The sequence below is a fragment of the Hirundo rustica genome, chromosome 6 (assembly GCF_015227805.2).
Source record: "Hirundo rustica isolate bHirRus1 chromosome 6, bHirRus1.pri.v3, whole genome shotgun sequence".
NCBI lineage: Eukaryota > Metazoa > Chordata > Aves > Passeriformes > Hirundinidae > Hirundo > Hirundo rustica.
Window position 1 is genome coordinate 31,240,597 of NC_053455.1, and position 24,198 is coordinate 31,264,794.

The 24,198-nt window shown below is 39.2% G+C and overlaps 1 protein-coding gene across 2 annotated transcripts in view; it reads left to right on the top strand.

Moving 5' to 3' along the window:
* Nucleotides 1-24,198, top strand: part of DCAF5 (DDB1 and CUL4 associated factor 5) — a 68,351-nt gene that overhangs the window by 38,505 nt on the left and 5,648 nt on the right. For both annotated transcript variants that reach the window (XM_040068198.2, XM_040068199.2), the window contains exons 7-8: nt 10,415-10,481; nt 21,465-21,592. In XM_040068198.2, the coding sequence (XP_039924132.1) occupies nt 10,415-10,481; nt 21,465-21,592 (195 nt within the window). The remainder of the gene's footprint in view (nt 1-10,414; nt 10,482-21,464; nt 21,593-24,198) is intronic.

The window sequence follows — 24,198 nt, forward strand, 5'->3', positions numbered from 1 at the left end:
CAGAGCTTTTTCTTTTGTCCTTGTCATTGGTGTAATGACCTAATTCACATGACACAATTTTTCTATTCTTTGAAGAAGAGCTCTGATGTTGATTGATAAACGGGTTCAAAATGGGATGGTTGCATTTTCCAGGAGCTCAATTGAGTCATGCAGCTAGGAAAGAGAGGAAGGGTAAGGTAGGGTGGATGCATGAAGCATGACTCAGCTTCCCACTGCCTTTTTCGGCTGTAGAGATTTGTGTGAGAACATAATTTATCCATCCTTCCAGGCATCCAGGTCCAGAATTTTGAAACCAGTTTATTTATACCTCCAAGTCCCACTGACTTTAGTATGCACGAGTGTTTGATTACATACAAATATTAAACGTGTGAGGCTTTCTAGTCATGTCACAGTGCTGGGTGAGTTTCTCTTCTTCTTGTCAGCATTAGAATTTGGAAAATGTTGATTAAATATACTAAAGATTTTTAGTTGCTAGACTGGTATAGAAAATACCTTCTTGTATCTCAGGATACAGAAAGTATTGCAGGATTTTAGGTACCCAAATGTGTTTTTAAGTGTTGGAGCCTCAGAGGCTATAGTGATGGGCAGCAGCAAAAAAAAATGCCCAGAAAGAAAACACAACCACTCTCCAAACTGAAATAGTCCAAAAGGTTTTCTTGCTCAAGAATTGTTGCCTGTGTCACAATGATGAATGCTATTGGTTCATTCCTGTTTTTTCCCTGCGTAGATAATGTGAGGCTCTATAACGCTTGTGGTTTTAAAATCAACTGTGTATTGCCTGTTTAAAGAAGGCGGGGGTGGGGAGAAATAACTTGTACCCTGTGAATCAAACAAAAAGTGTCTTGACTCTGGCATGCCCTCAGACATTACATCACCACTCAGCCTTTTCTGTTGACATTACACTGGTATAGGAGAGTTTCAGGAATTCACTGCTCACGGTACTGCAAGGCTGCTTCAACTCCCTATAAAGTTACAGCCCTCATTATGTTGAAATCCCAGTTCTAAATAGCCTTGGTTAGGGACAAGCCAGCTTTTCACAGGACAGAATTATTACATGAATGTAACTCTTCCAAAAACAAGGTTAGCTGTATAGGTGCCATGGCTCTTGTATGGTTGTATATTGCCTTTGTAAAGAAAGAGTATTCAGTGTTTCTGCAGTGGTGTTATTTGTGTCACCTAATTTGGAGGTCATTTATCATGGGAAGTAGTCCTTATCAAGGTCTAGGTTTAAGAACTAGCAAGAAGAAAGGGAATTATCCTTTTAGAAAATATATTGTAAGTTTCCTCTGCATGGAAGACTTCCTAATGAATAGTAGTATATTGCAGTCAGCATTTCTTAATATATGAAAAGCATTCAGTGTGCAACTATGTTGCTATGCTTGGATGAGAAGAAAATCGATGTCTTCCTCTGTCTTAAATTTGGTTTCTTCCAAGAATTACTGATGACACTGTATTTCGGTTTTTGCTTTATCTAAATAGCAGTTTAAAATCCAGCTATATGCATAATACATACCTGTAAAGTCCATGCATGAGATTTATCTAGCAGTGAAATTATTTATTCTTTTTTCCCCATTGTTTTTGGTAATTGACATTGGGAAATGCCTCTTCAGAGTCAAGGTCTTAACCGAAGGAGCTATGAATTTTCTTTAACCTTTCTTATTCTGTTTGCCTCTTCCCCCATTCCTGGTGCATGCTGCCATCCCCATTTCCCATCTCCCTTCTCTACTGCATTCCTATAAGCCCTTTGGAGAGGTTTTTAGACATCTCCACAGCAACACATAAGCCCAAAAGGACCCATACCGAAACTAAATTCTGGGGGGTGGAGTGGAACTAGAGTCAGGAGGCTTTGAATTTTGCAGGCTTTGTGTTCCTCATAGTACATCACGGGAGATCGGTAGTGAGTAACACCTCTCATATGCTCAGATAAACTTGTTGATTTCTTTGTAATGTAACAGAAATGTTTTCACTGCCATAGAAATCATCAGTAAGGATTTCTAAGTTGCTTTTGTTCGTTAATAAAATTCCTGTTACGGCCTTTCTGCATGACAAAAAGGCAGCTGTAAAAATGTTGATGGATTGTTCCCAGTGATGCTTCTGTAAGCATTTGAAACTGCCCCACACAGAGTTGGCTGCTTATAAGATTAGGGATTTAGGGAGTGGGAATACAAATTTTTGGCTTTGAAATTTATGTACTAGAAGCGATTTGTATTTCTCCAGTCTGCTGTGTCACAGCTTTACTTTTTCCAGTTCATGAGATAGGCATGCTTCTTACTGAGGAACAAAGCTTCTGTTGTTTAAAAGCCTTTTGGACTCACCTGTTTGATTCTCAGGCTGAGATGGAAAACTTTTAAGTTCTTTTTTGTGCCAGTTTCAGCCTCTTGAAAAACAGTCTCAAAGAGTACAGGGTAGAATGTAGAGTACAGGCTGTCCTGGCTAGTGTGAAAAAAGATGTCTGTTTTCATAGTGTTGTGAACTCTCTTTGAATTTGTTAAATATTGAAATAAACCCCCATAATTTGTGCCCCAGAATTTATTCTAAAGTAGGAGATGAAAGGTTGTGTAGATACCTTGTAGGCAAATTCTTTTCATCCCGTAAGTTTTCCAAAACACATCTTAGAGAGAGCTTCCTCAGTTACGTCTCCTCTTACTTTAGGTTTTTTCTTTGAAAGACAGGAATAAGAGGTTAGTAGCTTGCACAGGTGACTACTCATTATTTTGTCATCTCCTGGTTAACTGCCTTGAGAGAACAATCTCTAGCTGGTGACAGCAGGAGCTACTACAAGGAGGCAACCACTCTGATTTGGGTTGCAGTTTGAGGTACTAACAAGGCAGTGTGCCATCGAGGGGACATCCTGTACTTCCCTTAGGCTGTGCTGGCACCCATCTGACCCTACAGAATCTGCCTGAAATACATACATGGCAATACTATATTGAATGACTCGTGACAATTTGTATGAGGTTTCACTGCTGTGGCTACTGAGTCCGACTACTGCTGTTAGGGGTTCCAGTGTTAGCACAAGACATGTGGGTGGGGTTCAGACCTGCTGAGGATGTCAGCTGGTGATGATTACAGCAGTCTTTCAAGCTGCACTCAGTGGGAATTCTATACTAAAAACCTAGATTCGTCAACACCTAGGTTCATCAGCATAAAGGTACCAGCCTGACAGATCAGGAATCGCAAAGAAATGGAAACACTTGACTAATTGACTGTTATCCTTAATTTTTTTGCCTTGTTGTTTGCTTGCTTGTTTGTTTCTTGATGCTTTTGGAATAGGAAGATTCTTTTCCTCCTCCATAGTTGTGTACCTACCTTGCTTCCCAACTGGTTAGTAGATACTCTAACAATAAAGATGAATTGAAAGTAAGTCTGTGGGTTTTCTACCTGCAGGAAATGCAGACAACATGAAATTATGATCAAATTGTAAATTATCTGTATTTTTTTAAATGAAAAAATAGCAGGGGAAGCTTTTTTTTAATAAGATGTGTAGAGCAGTCTTGACACCACAAAAGGTCTAGAAGCAGCTATAAAAAAAATTGTGCATGTTCTGTCAAATACTTCTCATACAAAATGTAATGTATAACAAGACTGGTGTTCATGGTTGTAGTTTTTATATACTTGCATATATATATATACACACACACACACACACACACAATCACACACAAATATACATCTGAGCATGAGGGGAACTTTCTTATGCTTTGCTTCTTTTTGTTTATAGCTTGCTTATCCCCCTTGAAATAGTTCCATGAGAAGCAGATTGTTGTGTTCACATTGGGATTTTGTTGGGTTCAAGGATGACTTCCCTTTTGGGTTTCCTGATGTTTAGTTAGTAGGATGTACCTATGGTACTGCTGTGTTTTCAGTGGCTACTTACGGGGTATCTCCCTCCCCTCTATGTGACAGCTGCCCTTTTGCAAAAGAATATTTCTGGACAGTCCATAATTCTGGAATCTTCAGCTTCTTTATTAAATTTGAAATTGGCTGTTAGGCTCAGAAGTTCTTGGAGACAGAGAGCTGTCACAAGGAACAAAATGGCATAAGCCCTGTTTACTTAGGAAACCTTTCCTCCTTGGATAAATACACAGTTTTTATATTCTTAGTGTAAATGGATTCCTTATCCACAGGTGATTTCCAGTCTCTTCATGTAAATGGATTCCTTTTCCACAGGTGATTTCCAGTCTCTTTTGGACAAACAATATTTTTCAGACTTCAGTGGTGCTTCGTGTCAAACTGTGTATTCCTCAATGCTTATCAGTGCATTTTCCACCACAGAAATGATGTGCAAGTCTCGAGGAATTAAGACTTGAGCCTAGCAGACTGCCCTAAACCAGATTCTTGATCTGTTGTCATAGGAAAAGAAACAAAAGTCCACATCCCACGCATTAATTATGTTATGTTAAAGGTAAAATAGAGGGCCTGTACATCCTGTTTCTTTAAGGACATATGCAAAACACCAGCCTAACTGTTTCAAATTCGGATGCCTCTGTGCTTCTTCCCCAGCATGTGGGTTTTGCACTACTTGAGGAAGCTAAGGGACAGCTCACTAAAACCCTGAGAAAAATTCTGTTTATTCTGCTGTTTTCTGCCCCAAGTTTCACTGACCCCTCTGAAGAAAAGGTGGACATGCCAAAGTGAGTGGGAATTGAGATTTAAGAAGTTTAGTTTCCTTCAAAGCTGTCAACAGCAGCATGAAATTCGAGTCTGACAAGCATTTTCCTGCTAGTAACTTAGCAGTACTTAGTTTTAAAATGGTTATAGTTTCTGTGCCTTTTTCTGTTGTTTGAGCATACATTTATAATTATATGGTGATGGTGCTTTTTGATTTGTGCATTTTTGACAGGCTCGTACATTCTTCTTGCTGACTTGCTGATACGTTTGGAAAAGTGATCCGTGTCTGCTAGTCCTTTATCTAGGGCCAAAAACTCAAAAATCTCTCTGATATCGGTCATAAGCAATAGGACATTTTATGGGAGCAGGAAATGTGAATATTGGAGACTAAAATGAGGTGCAGTTTAGAAAAAATTATTTCAATAATCCATATTTAGTAGCACCTGAGGAAATGTAGCTTGTGGGATTTTGAAAGCTTTCAAACTGGCAGTGCTATGAACAAAAAATAAATTCCCTAGAGTGGTAGTACTCTGAAAAATGCAATGCTAATGCTACTGTTACTAGACTACAGAAGCAGATTAGATCTTCATTTATTTATATCAACTGCTGTAATTTCCTTGGGGAGAGAGAGAAAATGAGAAGAGTTACAGTGGAATGAGTGGGGAGTGCTAGTCCAATATAATTCTTTCAGGTTCCTGTGGTGGTTCATTTTAAGCATTTTTTGTGCACTTGAGACTCAGACTGAATTGGTATTTTTTCCCAGGAACAGACTAACCATGCCTGAGAGTTTTCTTCCTTCTAAGGCAAACTTCTGAATCAGCAGCTCATAGTCATCTGGAAGCCTTTTCCTGTCATTGTTGCTAACAGCTAGGCATAGAAGCTGACTCTGCCCTTCTAAAAAAACTCCAGTATTACCAGCAAGTGTTTTTTTCTCTCTAATCTTGTCTTCACGTGAATATTGTAAATGTTGATTTCTGAAGTCCTGGTCAGATACAGCAGCAAAAAAGCAGACAGTGAAACAGGTGGGTTTAATATTGGTCTGTTCCTCCCAGACATCTGAGCTCCTCATGCAGGGTCTGGTCCGATTCCTAATTCAGCACTGAGGTTCTTGAGGTTATGTTCAGCTTGAGTTTGTCTTTGGGGGGGAGGATGGAAGGAGGACAGTGCTTGATGTCTTAGCTATTTAGTTGTCTCTGTGAATGCACAGGGTTTTGCCTCCCCATGGCTTGCCTCTGTGATTTGATTATCTGGGCTTCTGTCCTTAAAGTGAGTGAATAGAAGATACTCTGCTAGGAATCTATCCCCTCGGGACCAAAAATCCTTGTTCACAATTAAAGTGGAGTCTAACCACATGCAGGATGACTTTGTTTTATCTCCGCTTCCTCAAGCCCTTCTATTTTTTTTCCTTTCTGTTCCTTCATTTTAAGAAGTCTACTCCATTCTCTCAGCATTTGAGCCTTATTAACTAGAGTTTGGTGAACTTAATAGTAATTATTTCTTTCACTTTTCTAGTACTAGGGACTGACTTTTTAGTTTTCTTAAGCCTTATTCTACAACTGTGAACTAGTACAGTGAACTATTGGCTTATTGTTATATTAATAATGAATATATCAAAGAAAATGTTTCACAGATGGTAAATATCCTAGTAACATCAGTCCAGCTGTGCTCTCTAGAGGCCCTAGGTTCTGATTGTCTTGTGCAGAAACTACTAATTGGAATTGAGGATTGTTTTCCAAATGTCATGTGAGTGACATCAGGCATGTTTCTGACTTTGGCAGCTTGCGTGTCCGCCCTTGAAGCTTCATGTGCCGCACTGTTCTTGCAGTGGCTACAGTCGTGATGGTGTGCTTCTGGCAGTCTCTTGGTCTTGACCAGAAAAGCTGCTTTCTACTTGTCAGACCCATCTCACCTAGTCTTACAGAAAGAGACAAAAGGAATGCATTTGGGAATTCAATTTTATGTTGTCAGAACAGGAGGAAAACATATCCCAAAGGTATCCTTACAGGGAAAGAGAGCGGAAAACAATGCTGGCTGCTACAGTGGTGGCGGTGTAATGGCAGAGATACAAAATAGTTGGATTTTTTGTGGAATATGATCAATTTCTAGTGATTATTGCCAGACTTAACCATCAAAATAAAATTTAGTTTTCTATAAAAAGTTCACTACTCACAGCACATTGCTTACAACATCAAACTTGTGTACATGACTTTATCAGTTAATGCTTTTGGCATTTACTGATGGCTGTCTTGTGTCAAGATTAAAGCCATAAGTACTTTTTCAGCTCAGATCCCGAGCTGAGCTGGTTTTGTGGCTGGACATAATTGCATTGCAGATGCTTAATTCATTGCTACTTGTTTTCTCTTAATTCACTCCAGAATACTTTAGCAAGTGTGTTTGATCAGTGCAAATGTCATTAGGCTTGAAAATGATAATGAAGTGAAGGACTTCATGGTCTTTTCAAGTAGGTAGGATTGGATTGAGTATCTCTGCTATTGGAGATACTCTAGAGCCATCTGGACACGGTCCTGGGAAGTCACCTCCTAGGTGGCTTTGCTTGAGCAGATTGAGTTGGATTGGACCAGGTGACCTCCAAAGGTCCCTTCCAGCCTCAGCTATTCTATGATTCTGTAAACCATTTTAAGATACTTTGTCAATTTCTTCCTTTAAATTCCCCAAATTGTGATCACTTTGATTTACACAAATCCATGTGCTGAACTGCAGTTCTTTTTGCTGTGGCCTCTCCTGCCATTATCACTTTCATGAAGCTGTGATGTCTGATGGAGCATAAGTGTTTCAGGGGTGATTTTCCTGACACTGTTCACTTCTCCCCTCCTCCTTCCCCTCCCCCCTGTAACCCAAAGCCCAACCCTAATCCACCAAGACAATTATTTCCCTTCTTATTTCGGCAATCTTTGAAAAAAATCTGTCAGAAGAGAGCTCTGGAGATCACCTGACTTTAGTTGCTTCTCAGAGCAAAGCATCTTCAAAATCAGATCTGATTGCTTAGGAAATTGTTCAGGTAAATTTTGGATTTGCAAGAGTGGAGATTCCACTATCTTTCTGGGGCTGAGTTGCAGTGTTTGTTATGCTCCTGAACTTGCTGTTCCTTTGTGCTCAGCTGGAATTGCCCTTGCTGTGTCTTGTGACTGTTGCTTCCTGGGTGTCCACTGCATGCCCCTGAGAAGAGTCTGTCCCTGGCTGCTCAGTATTCCTTTGATTAGTGGGAGACTCTTGAGGTCTACTCTGTCCCTTCCCATTCTCGTGGCTAAACAAAACCAGTTCCCTTAGGTTTTCCCTGCAGGTCATGGGCCTTCAGCTGCAGCAGCCCTCTTGTCCCCTCTTTGTCCAGTTCGTGAGTGTGACTCTTGTACTGGGGGACCCAAGCCAGACACAGAACCACAGGCGTGGCTTCAAAAATGCCAGATAAGGGGAATAATCACTTATCTTGACCTCCTGTTTATACTCTTGACAGTGCATTAAGTTGCTGTTACTATGCATCACTACAAGGGCACTCTAAATTTTGCTATCTCCAGAGCAAGACAGAGTATACTGGGGTCAGTGGTCTTCACAGGTAATGCTCTGTGGGCAGTGACACATGAGATTTCCTGCACAATTGACCACTGAGTCTTACAGGATACACAGAGCCTTCCTCAGCAAATCATTTTGGAAGCAGGTTTGAAGGGTCTCACAGACACTCCATTCCCAGCATGTACCTAACATGTTTTTTCTGTCCTGCGTGCCTCATGCAGGATAGCTGAAGTCTGTCACTTTGGGGCCCTGTCATTGTTGTTTGATGATACGTGGAGGGGGGAAAAAGAAAAGTCATGGTCATAAATTCAAGTACGAGTTTTCTTGGTGTTTTAGTTAAAAGTCTGTTTTTAGTCATGTGTCCTTGGCAAACCGGTTGCTGCTTCAAGAACACAATTTGGTAATAAATAGTAACAATTGGCAACATCTCTATATAAATGAGACTTTTTTTTCCACGTAGCATTTCTTTAACAAAACATATTAGAGGTGCTTTCTTTCTAATTGCTGGGATGTTTCCTGTATGAGCCCTAATCCTTGGAGTTTTGGCACAGCGGCTCGGCCTGCTGTGGGCTAACATTTATGAGCAGTCAAATGAAAGGGGAAGCACATATTCCTGGCACTGTCAGATCGGTTTGGAAGGTAAATTGCCTAAGTGCTTGAACATGTTGGCTTGTAGAAATAAATTTCTGGCTTAGAAAGTATGGGTTTATGAGTGATTCTGAGCTAGTGTGCACAAGCTTTTAAAGGAGCTTTTGTTTGATCAGTACTTCTTACCTGTGAGAAAATGAGCAGAATTGCATTCATAAGTGTTTACTCATATCCTGCATTTTTAAAAATGGGGAAAAAAGAATGGTTGGATTATGATAGCAGGAAATCAGAGAAAGGATTTTAGTGGTTCGTTATTGCTTTTTTTTGACAGAAAACATCCAAACTCTGTGTTAATGTAATTAGCATTGCAAACTGAATATATGCAAATTGATAGCCATTTTTTCTGTGGTAGCGTGTATTTTTTGTTTATTTGCTTCTCAGTCCTGTGTTATTCCAGAACTTGTCTCCTCACTGCTTGGTGTTGCTTTGCCTAATGATTTTATGTTTCCCTGGAGAATGAAAGGCAGAAACCAGTTATATTTGAGCCAAGCAAAACAGAATTTGTCTCTCGTCAAAGGTTAGAAAAGGGACAAACTGGATCCTTTTTTTTTTCTCCCTTTCGCTAACATAATAATAATAATAAAAAAATGAAAACCTCAGCTTCTTGACTGTATTAATTAAACCGCAGCCTGACATTAGTGGAGGAATAGAGATTTACACTGTCTACACCAGTATAACTGAAAGTGTAATCTGCCATTGGTTCCACTATGTGTCATTTAATCTCTAATTTAGGAGAGAAATAAACTGTACTCCCTGTCATTTATTGGAGAATAAGTATTTGGAGGCAAGGCACAGTTTGTGGCCTCTCGGAACTGAGAGGCATGAGCTTTTACCATGTCAAATGTCACCTGCCATTCCAGTGCCTGCTTGTAGTACATTAAGCTACTTTAAATTGCATGTTGCCTCAAGTTCTGCACAATAAAGAGATTGTTTATCATTTGTGCATTGCTGAAAAAGGGCAGCCTTCCATCTCTTCATAGTAACTATGACCAGGGAAAAAATGAATAGTGTGATAAACGGGCAGGAGTGAGGAGAGGGCGTTAAACCACTTGAGACATGCTGGCAGTGAATGTTTAGCTTTGTTTTTTGTTTGGTGTTCAAGATTATTCTCAATGACTGATTTTGATGGTCTTGGTAGACATGTCTGGCTTGATGGGTAATGGACATGCTTGTGTGTAATGGACATGGCAGCTCTCTCCTTAGGTATGTGTTTGATAGAGTTTTCCTTGGTAGTTCAGGAGATGAGAAAAAAACTATTAAATGCTTCAACATTAAAAAAAGACCAGAGTTGTAGGCTGAAAAATAGAGAGTGTGATCTAGATCTAGTCATGCTTATATTAAAGCCAACCAAAATTCACGGGCTTATTTAGCAAAGCAAACGTACACTTTGGGCAGTAGATATTAGATATCTGAAGTATGCTTTTCAGTTTTGGTCTGTTTATGCATGCAGTATTTTTGTGCTGGTACTTCTTCCCCATTTAAATGTACATTGTTCAGTGAGGTGCAAAGAATGATGCAAATTATCCTTTTTTTCTCATTTTTGGTTTGGAGGAAGTAGATCAATAGTAAAATAACATAATTCAGGTGATACTTTGTCTTAAACTGCTTTTACTTTTATTCTTAACAGTACATCCTTTCGGGCTCTGATGACTTCAATTTGTATATGTGGAGGATTCCTCCAGATCCAGAAGCAGGTAAGTGTTGCTGTTGTTGTTTTAGATGGGGAAGGAAGAGGGGGGGGCAGGTGTCTGACAAATACTAGACTGGTATTGCAGAAAGAAAGATTGCTGTTCTCACTCACACTGTGAATCTAGAGCAACTCAGAAGAAAGCTGGATAGGGAGAGTTTACAAATGCCTGATCCAGTGTCTGGGTAACAGTGGTCAATGCCATTTGAATGCTTTATCATTATTTTCTATTTTTTTCCCCTTCTCATGTAATGATCGTTCCTTCCATAATAAAGCTTGCAGCAAAAGATGGTGCTGGGTTCACAGGGTGCTCCTTGCAGCTCCAGTGCATTGACCTCTTTTCCCCTCTCATTCCTCCTATACCAAAATCTTCCTACTGATTTCCAGTGCAGAGGATTTATGCTTTTTTACTTTCTGGGTGAAGGATCACTATCAGCTGGTGGGAATGGCCACTTTTAACTAATTTCTGACCCATTCCCATGCTGGGGCAGGTATGGTAAGCAAACAGCAATAGCACAGCTCTGTATGAAAGTAGAGGAGAGGCATGTTAAAGAAAAGCAGCAGTGAGGGGGCAATGTGACAATTGTATTGTGAATGCCACTGTTGGTCAGTGTCTAATTTGATGTGGTCTCGTAGGGTGTAAGGTTTGGCAATAAAACACTCTCAGCCATTCAACGTTAGCATTTCTCTTCTGTTGAAACAAATCACTGCACTTCTAGAAAGGTGTTAAATTTTAATTAAAAGAGTCAAGACTTTCAAAACTTTACTAGCATTTTCATTTTTAGTGGCTTTGGCTGTTTAAACTGTACATTTCAGTGATACTAAGTACAACTGAGGGCTATCCTGTGGTCTCAGACGCTTTAGCAATAGTGAGAGAAAATTACAAGCTGTGTTAGAGGTAAAATGAAAATATTTTGTTTCATTTTCAAAGGTTGTTAATAACAGCTGTATAATCTACAGCTGAGAGGATGAATAGCCTTTGGTTAATGGCAGGGTTTTGAAGAAAATTACATTCTAATTTTGAGGGTTTTGCTTAGTTAACCAACATTCCATGTTGCAGTCCACAAGTCCTGAAGATGGTCCTACTAAATTACCAGTAGCTTGGCCTTCTATCTTTACACAGGGTTTATAGAGATATCTCCCTGCTTCTCTTTTTATTTGTGTGATTTTCTTTTACATTTGACATTGGTTTACTAATACTTACGGGTTTTTCCTCTTAGATAAAACAAAGATTATGTACATTAAAATTAGTTATTTGCTTGTAAGTTTCATTGTGTGGTCTGTAGAATTACATTTTCTACATGTGTCACCATACTGTTCTGACTTCTTTTGTAAAATCTGGATTTGAGATTTTCTGTTTATCTGGCTGTGATGCTCTTGAAAACTTTTTTCCCAGACAGCTGCGTGTGACAAACCTTTTATCTGGGACTTTTGCACAAGGATGATAGCTAGTACTTGTTGCACCTGCAAGCAAAAGAATTCTTAAGCAAAATAATCTGTTTCAGAGTAGTTGTTAAAGATGCTCCCTCTGTAAAAAAGATATATGCTTGCAAAAATAGTTGCTATTTACAATAGCTGATACATTTTGATCAAATCAATTTAAAATTTAATTAGTGATTTACCACAAAACAACGTCGTATCTGTTTTGGTCAGATTTCTTGTCTCTGGTTCTTGTAACTTCAGGAAGGGTGTCAGTACACTTGCATCATTTCAGTTACAAAATTAATTACTTAATATCAATTGCCCTCAGTGGTTGCTTAACAAATCAGAAGATCGAGGAGTAGGAATGTGTATGTCTTAATGTCTTGTAACTTGAGCAGTTCTCTTTTTGAAATATTTTAGCAAAAGTCACAAACTTTGTTTTGTTAGACCCAAAGGTCTGCTTCTGTGGCAAATAACTAATTGTCCATCCAGATCGCCTGTAATATGTAATAGGCTTATTGGAGCTTTTCTCCCTTCAGCTCTTCTTGAAGGGTTGTGCTCATTTTGAATGTGATGAAATGCCCTTTCTTAAATCTTATCCTGCTGTTCAGAATAATTGCCAGAGAGAGATGTTGCTGTGCTGCCTTCTTGGAGAAATAATCTTGCCATAGGGATGTAGAGACTTTGGAAAACTTTTGCTTCAGTGGAAAACTCCTTGTTCTTATGTTCTAGCTAAAATAGGAGTGCCTTTGGATTTGCGATCTGAGAGAGTGGAATGTGGTCTTTCACTTAAAATAGTGTGCAAACTAGACAGGATGATGTAATGTCCTGTACCTTTGGTTGGTATTTTAAATAAAAATATCTCTCTCACTGATTTCTGCCTTCCGGTTGAACTCAGACATTGTCTTGCTATAAATATTTATGATACAACTCCCTTAAATTGTATCAGTTATTTGAAAATAGGGAACTTTTTTTGCAAGCTTTTATCTTTTTATACAGCTGCATCCTTAACAACAGCTCTGAAATTATTTTGTTTAAGCATAGGTGCACCAAGTACTGGTTATCCAATGGCTAGCAACATTAGTGAACAAAAGATGAAGAAAAGTGTAAAGGAACATACCAGTCAGACAGTTGCAAACATATTTCAAGCTGGAGAAATGTGGTTGCCTGTACTGGTATTTTGCCAGAAGAATAGAACAAGTTCTGCTGGTTTGTTTTTGGTTTTTTGGGGTTTTTTTTTCAGATAGTCATAGTTTAGAACTGTCTTTCCAGTAGGTTGCATGAAATCATTCCCATAGTCAGCTTGAATCTGCAAGCAGTTTTGTTTGGCCCAATAATTAGGCAGGATTTTTGCCACCTTTGGGGCAGGGAGGTATATGAAAAAAGGTATTTCCTAAATTGCTTAGGAAGCTATTCTGTTGAAGCTTTACTGACTGTCTCCCTCTGTAGTCTTACATTATTCTGAATAGGCTGGGATTTCCTATGCCAGAAGGTTGGCTGCTTTTTTACCACCTTTTGTGGTTTCTTAAAGATGGAATAGTTTGCTCATTTTTCCACTTTCATCTCCATCCAAGTACTATCCAGCTTTCCACTGTGCTTTAGAAGTAATTGCCAAATGTTTCATGAACTTGTTAGCCAGTTTCTTCTTTGAAGTAATCCGTGAAAGTATCACAGTTTTTTTCAGAGGCAGCTTCTAGCAGAGCTAATACATAAGTCTGACAGAAGAAAAGCAGTCCTGAGTTTCCACAGTTTTTGCTTGACTCTGATGTAAGCTGGAAGTGAGAAGAGACATCAGTCCTACATGACTTGTCCAGCAAGCCTTTTAACATATAAGCGCTTGAGACATTATAAAACCTAGCACCAATAAACATGGTCTATTAGCTGCTAAAGAACCCTGTTCAAGACAGAGCCTGACATGTCTTGCGGAGTAATAGAGGGTTTAGTAGACCACAGGTTTTCAAAATGGAGTTTACATTCTTCACTCACTACACTGAATCATCTATGCAACTCTTGCTTTTGAAATACTGCTCAAAGCTGCTGTGTGAGGGATATGGTATTTATTTGTGACTGAGAATACAGCTGGGGATCCTTCAGTTCATGGGAGCAAGCTGTCACCAGGTTTTGGAAAACTTTACTAAATCAGAACAGTAAACTGCATTTCAAAACAACTTCTGCCTTTGACTGTAACTGCAAGCAAGAAAGGGCTGGTCATTGTGGTCCAGTTACTAAACTAATTGCACAAATTTTCAGCAGAACTGATGCAATTTTTCTTCCTTTTTGTCCTCCTCCTTGGTCATTGTAAATGCCAACACTTCTTTAGGCTTGAAGAATTCAGGAACAGATCTTTTCACAATACTTGAACAGGGCTATCTCATTGGAGACAGCTTGTAGTTTAAGTTCTCAAAGTTGTGGGCTGATAAATGAAGATGAGTAAAAAATTATTAAGTGTTTCTTAATGTCTTTAGCTATTTTTGAGGTACTTTATGTGTGGGTACATATGCATATGTGCATACCACTTGGTTGGGGCAGGGAGAAGCCATCTGACCCGGTGGGGAGCATGCTCTGGAAGGTTTGTGGTTTTTTAAAGAAATTATTTTTCTGAGGTGTGGCCTTGGGTTATAAACTGATTCACTTTTAGGACTGTAGTTTGTCTCTTTTTTCAGGTCACTCAGTGTTGACTATATTGTGCTATGGAACTGTTGTTTGATTAACACCGTGAGTAAGTGCTGGGTCATTGTAGAAAAGGTTCTTGTATTCGGCGGAAAACCATGGGACTGGTTTCCATGCCATTTGGATTGTAACAATACCACAGACCTGTGGAATGTACTGGCCAAGTGGCATCTATGAGAAAACAAGGCAGTGTTTGGGTGCTTTGTAGTGCTGTAGACAAGTGAAAGCAGATTCAGCATCCACGAGTGTTTCTGTCACCAGTCTTAGTATGTTTAATATCTAATTCAGGAATAGAAAGCTGAAGATAAAACACTGAGCACTGGGAGAGGCTGGAGAAGCTTTAGTCCCCAGCACCTGGCCATCTAATTGTACCAAAGCTCCTCTCTCTTGGTTCTATTGAAAATGTTTGCAGCCACCAGTGCAAAAGAAATGCACAGCCAAGCATTTTTCACACCTCCATTAAAAAAACCCAAACCCAACCACAAAAAAGCAAACAAAAAACCGCAAGCACAGCTATTGGTTGTGAGATAATTTCACTTTATATCTCTTATGTTCAGAAAGCATAGTTGTTGGTGGTAATTTGCATGGTTCCAATAACATTGTGAAACCTCTTGCAACCTATGTCGTTAAGCATGCCAAAAAAGCAGTGTGTCTCAGACCAGGAGGGGGAACAGGGTGGAAAGGGTGTGCCAAAGTTTATTTCTATAGCAATTTTGTCTTATATTTTTGTTTAGCTATACTGGTGATAACAGCAGTGTAAGGGTTGGGATGGATAAGGTGCATGGCAGATATTTAGAAGAAACAAAAGAGGGGAGAAAATATACGTCCAAAATTAGCCACTACCACTACAGTTTTCTGCATAGTCTTTAGATGTTTAAATATTACTTTGCTCTTTGGCATTTGGAACCTCCACAGAGGTACAAGATCACTATGGGGCTGGTTCTAGGTATAGGCTGGGCAAAGGAATTGATATTGTCTGAGGCAGAGGCTGCTACCAGCTGGCTGCTTCTTGTGCTATCACTCAAGCTCTGCGAGGCCATGCTGATCCTTTAACCTCACCTGGAAGCTGGAGGGGGTATTCAAAAGTGTCAGAGGAAGCAGCCTATGCCATTAGCTCCAACTCTGCAAATGGGGTTGGAGCTGCTTTCTTATGGAGGGGACACTTGGTACTTCTGGTGTGTCCTTTTACCATGCTAGGAGGTGGAGGGATCTTGGCCACCCCTTCCTGTTCTCAGCCCATATTTGATGTGACCAAAGTCAGTTTTGCTTGTGCTGCTGAGAAACCTTTAGTAAGGCTGGCTGCTGCCAGAGCTGGAGTTGGATTCCTGATCCCAGAAGAAGCTCTCAGGGTGAAAGTGCATGTGTTTAAATCTAGCTTCTCTGCAGGTGGGTCTCTGAGGAGCAAAGCCATCTACTGGCATCCATTGTATGAAACAAATACAGGTGTGTGAGTGACCAGAGAGAGACTTTTAAGGTACCTAAACATAATCTGCTGCACTGAAGGCAGAGGCCCTATATGCTGTGCATATTTGCTCTTACTGTGCTGTGCATTTGCTTTCCAAACTATGGTATCTCTCTTTGTTAGCACATCATGATCTCATAGGATTCAAATGTAAAGTAGTGGCCTATAGTCTAAATGTGCCCTGGATTATTATTAATGAAAACGAAATTAATTTTAAATGAGCTACTACTGTAGTGCCAAGTACTGCAGTGGAATGGTATGCTATGGCACACTGGCAGCAGCTGCAAATATCTGGTTCTTCTCAGGAGTTTTCAGCACTTTGAGTAATTCACAAGGCTTGTATGAAGTTACGCTTTAGTCTGTGGAACGTCTTTCTACCTTATATGAACAAACAGTGGGATTTCTTTTCCAGTGTCCTAGATAGAAAAGACTTCTTAATGAGGTCACTTAATTCCTCTCTTACAGAGCTGGTGGAGGATAGTTCCTTTTCCCAACAAGTTTTCTGGCATGTTGACAGGTTTTTTTAATGTTTGGAACAATATAGCTTCCATTAGTTTGGAGACTGTTGGACATTCTTACAGGATTTCTGCACTAGAACACTTTTCTCAGTAATCTATCACTTTTGCTTTTTCTTTAGCCTTCAAATAATTTATTCTGGGTTTTTCTAAACATTGCTTCATGTTGTAGAACTCATGCAGGGGAAGTCAGATTGGTGTCTAAATCTCTCACTCTCCTTTGTTACAAGAATTACTAGAGTTTTAAAATGTATTGGGATGTACCGTTCAGCATGTGTGCAATATGTCAAATGTCAACTCATTCACGTAAGTATTTACAAAACCACATAATTAAGAAATAGTTCATTAGCCTAACATTTAAAACATAATTTAATAAAGCAAACCAAGAAGAAATCACTTTGGCAATTTAGTAGACATCAACTACTTCAAGACATTGTATTATTCCTTCCTCTGTATGGGAGCCTGTAGAGGGGCTTTGTGTTGCAAAGGTATACTTGTCAAACACGTACGGGAAATCTGTTTTAAAATGTACACATTAGATTTAGCCTTTTAAAAGTTAGTTCTTTCAGCTGGTCAGTTATCATAGTAGGATATTATTTAAAGGACTTTTTGAGATTTTGTATTGCTCTTCTTTGGAACACTTATTTGCAGGATATAAATTAAGAGTGATTTTCGTGACATTTCACTCTGAGTATCAAATAATAGCAGACCAAAATAATCCATTGACCAGCACAGCTAGAACACTAAACCACTGCTCAGGACTGTCTTTAAACATGGCAATTTTGGGGTTGTATTGCAAAATCGGCTAGAATATATCCATCTCTTCCCTCCAGTACTTAGAGGTTATAAAATTATAAACCTTCTAAAATCAGCATAGTCAGCCTCTGAAGATTTTAAGAATTTTGTGTGTGTTTATTTATTTATTTATTTATTTATTTATTTATTTATTTATTATTAGTAACAGATATGTAAGCTAATAGCTTCTGTATGAACATTGCTTATACATGTTGGAGCTAGCTAAGAATATAAAAGCTGCTGTGCTTAAAGAGTTGCAAAACCCATGCATGCTACTAAATTTAAAAGCAAACAAATAACACCCCCTTCCCCTAAAAAAACCCCAGACCTCAAAAGCAAAATTTGACTGGTTTTAGGATAGTAGACGTCAATTCTGCTGAAGCAATAGAAATAAAAATACAATTTCAAGGGAAGACAGCAAAAGGAAATTGAATTTATTACATGGGAAAAAGGAAGATAGCATGAGGAATTTGAGCAGTTTGTGACTAGCCTCCACTTAATGTACAGATGCACTTTATTTTTTTTTTTTTCCCCAACAGAGATAAGCAAACTTAACTCACACTGTGAGATGGCTAAAGGCTGTATGGCTGCAGCTAAGCCTCTGCTGAGAGACCAGGGGGATTCCAGACAAGTCTGGACACAGGCAGATTTCTGCCATGCATTATGATGACAGCTGTGGTGAGCTACTATAAAACGGGGAGACTGCTTCCAAGATAAGGAAGTAGAAGAGTTTGCATTCAGAGCTTGCTTAGAGGTGGTGCCTAAACATGTAGGAGTTGGTAGACTGAAATTGCACCAAGCAAGGGATTGTCCAAAAATGAGGTTCTGGGACAGCCTATTATATTTGACATAAAGATTATCAGAGCATTGTTGGAGTCAGTACTTTCTGGTTTAAATTATTAAAACCTCCCATACCATTAGTAAAAGCTGACCTCTAAGATTTGTATTTCTCCTGGGGCAATTTCATGTAACTGGGCAGTTCTTTTAAGAAGCCTTGTGGGGAAGTTCACCTTCATTTTAAGATGAGGGAAGTATGTTCTATTACTATACTTGCTCTGAATTTACTGATAGCTGCTTAAAAGGAGCTCAGGAAACTTCAATATTAAAACAGAAAGCTTTGGAGTTCCTTCATAGGATTATAAAACCATAGAATCATAGAATGGGTTGGGATGGAAGGGACCTTTAAATATAGTTCCAATCCCTCTGCCAAACTCTGCAGGGACACCTTCTATGAGACCAGCTTGCTGAAAGTCCCATCCAGCCTGGCCTTGAACACTTCCAGGGATGGGGCAACCACAGTTTCTCTGGGCAACCTGTGCTAGTGTCTCATCACCCTCATTTGAAAAAATGCCTTCCTTATATCCAATACAACCCCACACTCTTTCAGCTTAAAACTGTTACCCCTTCTTCTATCACTACAGACCTTGGTAAAAATTGTCTTTCTTATAAGTCCTCTTTATGGAAAGGCTGAAATAAGTTCTTCCTGGAGCCTTCTTTTGTCCCAGCTGAACAACCCCACCCAACTCTCTCAGCTGTTCTTGTAGGAGAGGTGTTCCTTCACTCTGATCATTTTTGTGGTTCTTCTCTGGACCCATTTCAACACCTCCAGGTATTTCTTGTGCAGGAGGCCCCAGAACTGGATGCATTACTCCAGGTGGAGTCTCACAAGGGCAGAGATGAATCACCTCCCTTGACTCGCTGGTCGCACAGCTTTTGGTGCAGGCCAGGATATGGTTGGCTTTTCTGGATAAATCTGACTACAGCCTAGGCAGCCTGAATTCTAGATGTGGCACGCTGAGCACTTTTCATCCATTGCTCTTAGTGTATTGGTAAACATTCATAAGTGTAATGCCGGAAGACATTCTGGCGTTAAATGACTCTTCTCACTGTTCTACTAGGAAAATAGCCATGGCTTAATTCACATTGCTGACAGTACCACAAAAGGCCAATAACTACTTAGAAATGCAGCCCAAGATACTGGTATATGGTATTTGTTTCATCTCCATTATAATTCTTTCTTTGCTCATAGTCCCTCTGACCCTTTCATTAGTGACTTGTAGGGCATATTTCTAATTTTGTACAGAATTCACACAGCTACAGGCCATGGTTAGTTAAAACTTGTTTTAGACATCACTTACAGGCTTGGAAGCGTTTTGTAAGTGAACTCTCTCTTCATTCCTGAGGCCCTCTTTCTTGGAATATTTGTCTGCTGGTCAAGATGTGTTGAGAACTGGTCTTGATGTAACCATCTCCTGTTGGCTTGATAGATGCAATTGGACTGACAGCTCAGATTTGGCTGGAAGGAATGCTGTGGGAGTAGGGCAACTTAGCGTTACCCATAAGTGTCTAGCAGGATGAGCAGAATGAAAGGACTCGAGGAATCTCATAAAATGGAAAAGAAAATCAAAAGAGCTTAATTTAGCATTTAATGAAATTGCTCTCCAATCAGTCACTTCTCAGTCAAATTTGCTGACAGTGGTGAAATCTTGCTCCAGTGACTGGAGGAAGAACGTATCTCTGGATCTTTACAGAAAATACAAATGTACCCAAATAAGACAACTTGCTGCAGGCAACTCAGTCTCAGTGCAGTTTCAGTGTGGTGAGCCATGCATTTTGATCCCTGGAGTTACTTGCCTTCACTTTTCCTTTTCTCAGGAACTTTATTTTTCTATCCCAAGATGCAGTGAGACGGCAGTTTGGTGTGCAGAAGTTGTGCAAAGCAGAGCCCTTTCCAGGAGCAGTAAAAGATCTGTCTCTGGATTTTTAGGACTCGAATGGCACCTCGTTTCTAAATCTTTATCATGGTTTGTTCTCCATGTTAAACATCAGTCAGCTCTTTGGAGTGCAGTTACAGTGAGTGAAAGGGATTGAACACTTCCATCTCCAAGAGGAGAGGGGCTGTACACAAGGTCATTAGCTGCAACTGGTTTCATCATTTGTAAACCTAATAAATGGAAAATTATATGAGAGTGGTTTTTTCTTTTTCATTTTTTCTCCTTGACCTTTCCATCTTGCTACTCTCCAGTGGTAAATGCAAGTTTGTCTTTAGGAAGTGTAAATTACAGAACTCTGACTCTGTTTTAGGACACAAGTTGTTCAACACAGGGCTTAAACCAGCAACTGTTTCAGCTGAAATAGCTCCTGTTTGGGTCAAAGGAAGATAGCAAAGATTTTCAACAGGAGGAACATAAAATTTGTTTAGTGTAAAGATGACTAGAAGTAGCATAGAAGCTAGTGAAATTATTTTAATTTTCTGTAAGGTGTACTTACAACCTATGAAGTTTTAAATAGCAAGTTGATTTTCATCTGAAGTGATTGTCAGTTTTTACTTCACAGCTTTTAAAAGTTTTGTTTTCTTTCACTGAAAATGTTAAGTCATATCATGTTGATGGACACTTGTTTATTCAGATACACAGGCGTGGTTTCTAACAAAATTGTAGTTTTAATTGTGTGAGTCTATGAATATAAAAAAAAAATACTGTGTGACTGTTTCTTGCTTTGGTGTATAGGCCTAGTAATAGTCAATGACCAAGCAGAAAAGTTAATTGGCTTCTGTTCTGAGTTTTGCCACTAGCACAAAAGCATTCCTCTTTGGCTAATTCACTGCCTTGTGACAAAGAATGATATAACCCACTGTTCAGATGTGTTATTTCAGGTCCTTCCCATTCATCAGACTGGAGTCAACTGTGACAGTAATAAATTGCTGATTTAAAAAATAAATTTGAAAAATAGTACCGCTGTTAAAAGCCAACCTCTTTATTTGTCTCTGCTTCAGATTTACAAAATGTCTGTGTCATGCCTTAGGTTTCACTGCTGATTTCACTATGCATGTTGTTCTTGTTCGCATATTTGTCATATCACGTCAAAAACCTTCATTGTTTGTTTAGATGAATCAAAGAAAACCTTTAAGCTGTAATTTGCAGGAAGGATGCTTCTCATCAAACTTACAGCTTCCCATAGGGGTATTGCTCATAAAACTGGAATTCTGCAGCCAACACCAGGCCTTAAAATATTACAAAATAAAGCTGAAGCACATTGTCAGATATAATAGGACTTTAAATGACTATGACTGAAAGCAATATGAAGATTTAATTATTCACGTCCATGTGTGCTTGTTTTCCCCTAGGTGGCATTGGCAGGGTCGTCAATGGTGCTTTTATGGTATTGAAAGGTCATCGGTCAATTGTAAACCAAGTGCGGTTTAATCCTCACACCTACATGATCTGTTCTTCTGGCGTTGAAAAGATTATAAAGGTAAGATTAGTGATCAGAAAATGTGTTCTTCCAGTCTTTCAGGAAGATACTTTGTTTTGCTCAGCATCATTCTATTCCACACCCATCCTGTCTTCTCCTTATTGTTTTATAAAATGTTTTGTCTCGTTTGCTCCTGAGTTTGGTTACAGTTGTAATGTGATCTCCTACAACTTGTGATACTGTGGCCTAAAATGTAATAAAAATATCTCCAAAGAGTATTGTTGAACCTTAGCCTAGACTGACTTGCCTGAATAATGCCTCTGAAGACCTTCTGTAATTTTTGTACGTACTTATGCATCGAATCAATTCAACATACCTTTTCTGTGGCTTCCAGAGGAAGGACTCTTAATACCTTACACAGTATCTTTCTGAATCCTTTAACAATGTACATTACTTTTAGGAAGTTTTTTTACCTTTTTTCTGTGAAACTAAAAGACATAAGAAACTTTTTTAGGTTCTGAAATTTTCTTTCCTTAAGCAAAGACAGTCAATACTGTGGGAGCAAGGCCAAACCAAATTTTGTTATTTGAGGGCTGGGAGGGCAAAGGATAATGCTGCACTAATGTGATTTGCATTCTGCTGCCATAGATATTTTGCTATAATTTAGGTCTACCAACAATGTGAAAAAAGCCATAACCATTTAATTTTGAAGTAGGATAAAAATAACTGCTGTTGATCGTAACTATTTGTTGAATGACTTCATGGAAGTCTTACCTGCATGTGGCTATAAATAATGTTGTTAGAATATGGTAAATGCTTTTGTCCAGTACAAGTTGACAGCATGAACTTGTCCTGTTTTAGTGATATATAACTTATGGACCAGAACTGACCCAAAATCCTGGGACTGTGGCCCAATGCCCCTCTGCATTGCTTGCATTACAGCTACTGTCAGCATTTGGGTTCTGACTGTAGTTCAGCTTTCCTTCTTTTCTGTCTTCCCCCAGTACTTTAATTCTTTTTTCTTCATCTGTGCCTGCCTGACAGGTTTGATCACAAATATATTAAATACAGGCTTTGAACAAAAGTGCATTGAACAATCTTAGCAGCTCACTGATTTTTCAATTTCCAAGCAGTCAAACTGCCACTGTTTAACAACAGTTTTGCCAGAGGCTTTTTTTTTTTTTTGCTTTAGGAACTTGATTCATGCAGTCTGAATTTTGCCTTTTAGATTCTAGATCTGCTGACCTTTCACCCTATGAATCCTTCCTGCATGAGTGTGCTTAGACTGTTGGATTAGCATTGGTATAAACATCCCCTGTGTTGCTTTTGTGTACTTCTGCTAGGGTTTTGGCCGGGCATTTTTTTTGCCTAGTGATTAAAAGGTTAATTTGATTAAGGCTGCAGTCACAGGTTGTGTAACTCTTTGGAAGACACCTCTGCCTGAGTGCTTCCTTAGAAGAGAACTCCTGTTGTGCCACTATGTGTGCAGGGGAACTTGTGCAGCTGCTTTGAAGGAACTGAATTCCAAGCTAGAAAAAAAATTAAGGGAAAGGTGTTTAATGTATTAAGTTTGTTGGCCAGCCAGAACTTCTTACCCTTTTGTTGTGTGTCCTTTTGTCTCAGCTTGTAATGTGCCTTGGTTGGGGCTCGGGTACTTTCAGTGCTCATGTCTTGTCTGAGCTGCCTCTCTAACTGCAGAGCAGTTTGCAGGTGACTGTACTAAGGTGGTTTCTTCTTCATTCCAGTTACTTCTGTGGGTAGGTTGGAGACTAGTAACTGCCACTAGCAGAAGGGCAAAACAGGAAAAACAGCACCAGCAGTTCTGCGGGGCCATTTACTGCATTAAAAACAGCTGGGAACACAAGTCTTTCCTTTGCATGGCTGTCTTTCTTTCCCCTATATAAATGCTTGGTGTGCTTGCTCAGAGAAATTGAGATGACAGGAGAAGGAACCATAAATAAAAATCATAGTTAAATTATTTATGTTTTCTTACTTTGTTCCTTTTGGTTTATTTGTTTTAATCACTTTCTTTAAAAGTGTCCTTCTTTTTAGTATGCCTCAAATGTCTTCTAAAATCCTTTCTGGAATTAAATCGCAGAAGATAACTTCACTGTGGTTGGTTGCAATTGTAGAAACAATTGTAGAGACATGGTGATGTGTTAAAAACGTGGATGCAAGTAGTTGTTTGTCTGAGCTCTTGATTTTTGGAGTAGCTGGCTTAAATTTAGTACTTCAAGAAGGGAGGAACTGATAGCACCAGCATCAAGCCCTTCAATAATTCCATGAGCTTCTGCCAACACATTTGCTATTTTAATGCGGATTGCAAATGAGGTACAAATTCATCTCAGGCCTAGCCCCACAGAAAAGAGTAGCATTCACAAGAATGGTTTTGATGTTTGTGGTTGTGGGTTTTTTGCTTTAGTTTTATTTTGTTGTAAAGTATCCACTAGAATACAATTCAGTATTTCATTGGTTTAGGGCTTGATTTCTGCTAGGACCAAAAATAAGACCCAACAATCTCATTAACAGAAGACATTAGGAGCCTCGACTCCAGACAGTGTGTAATGGACACATGAACCCAAGTGAATTGTTCATTGCCCTTCATTTACTGAACATCAGTAAAATTGTATGAAAAAGTGCAGCTGCAAACTAAAATAATCATTTGC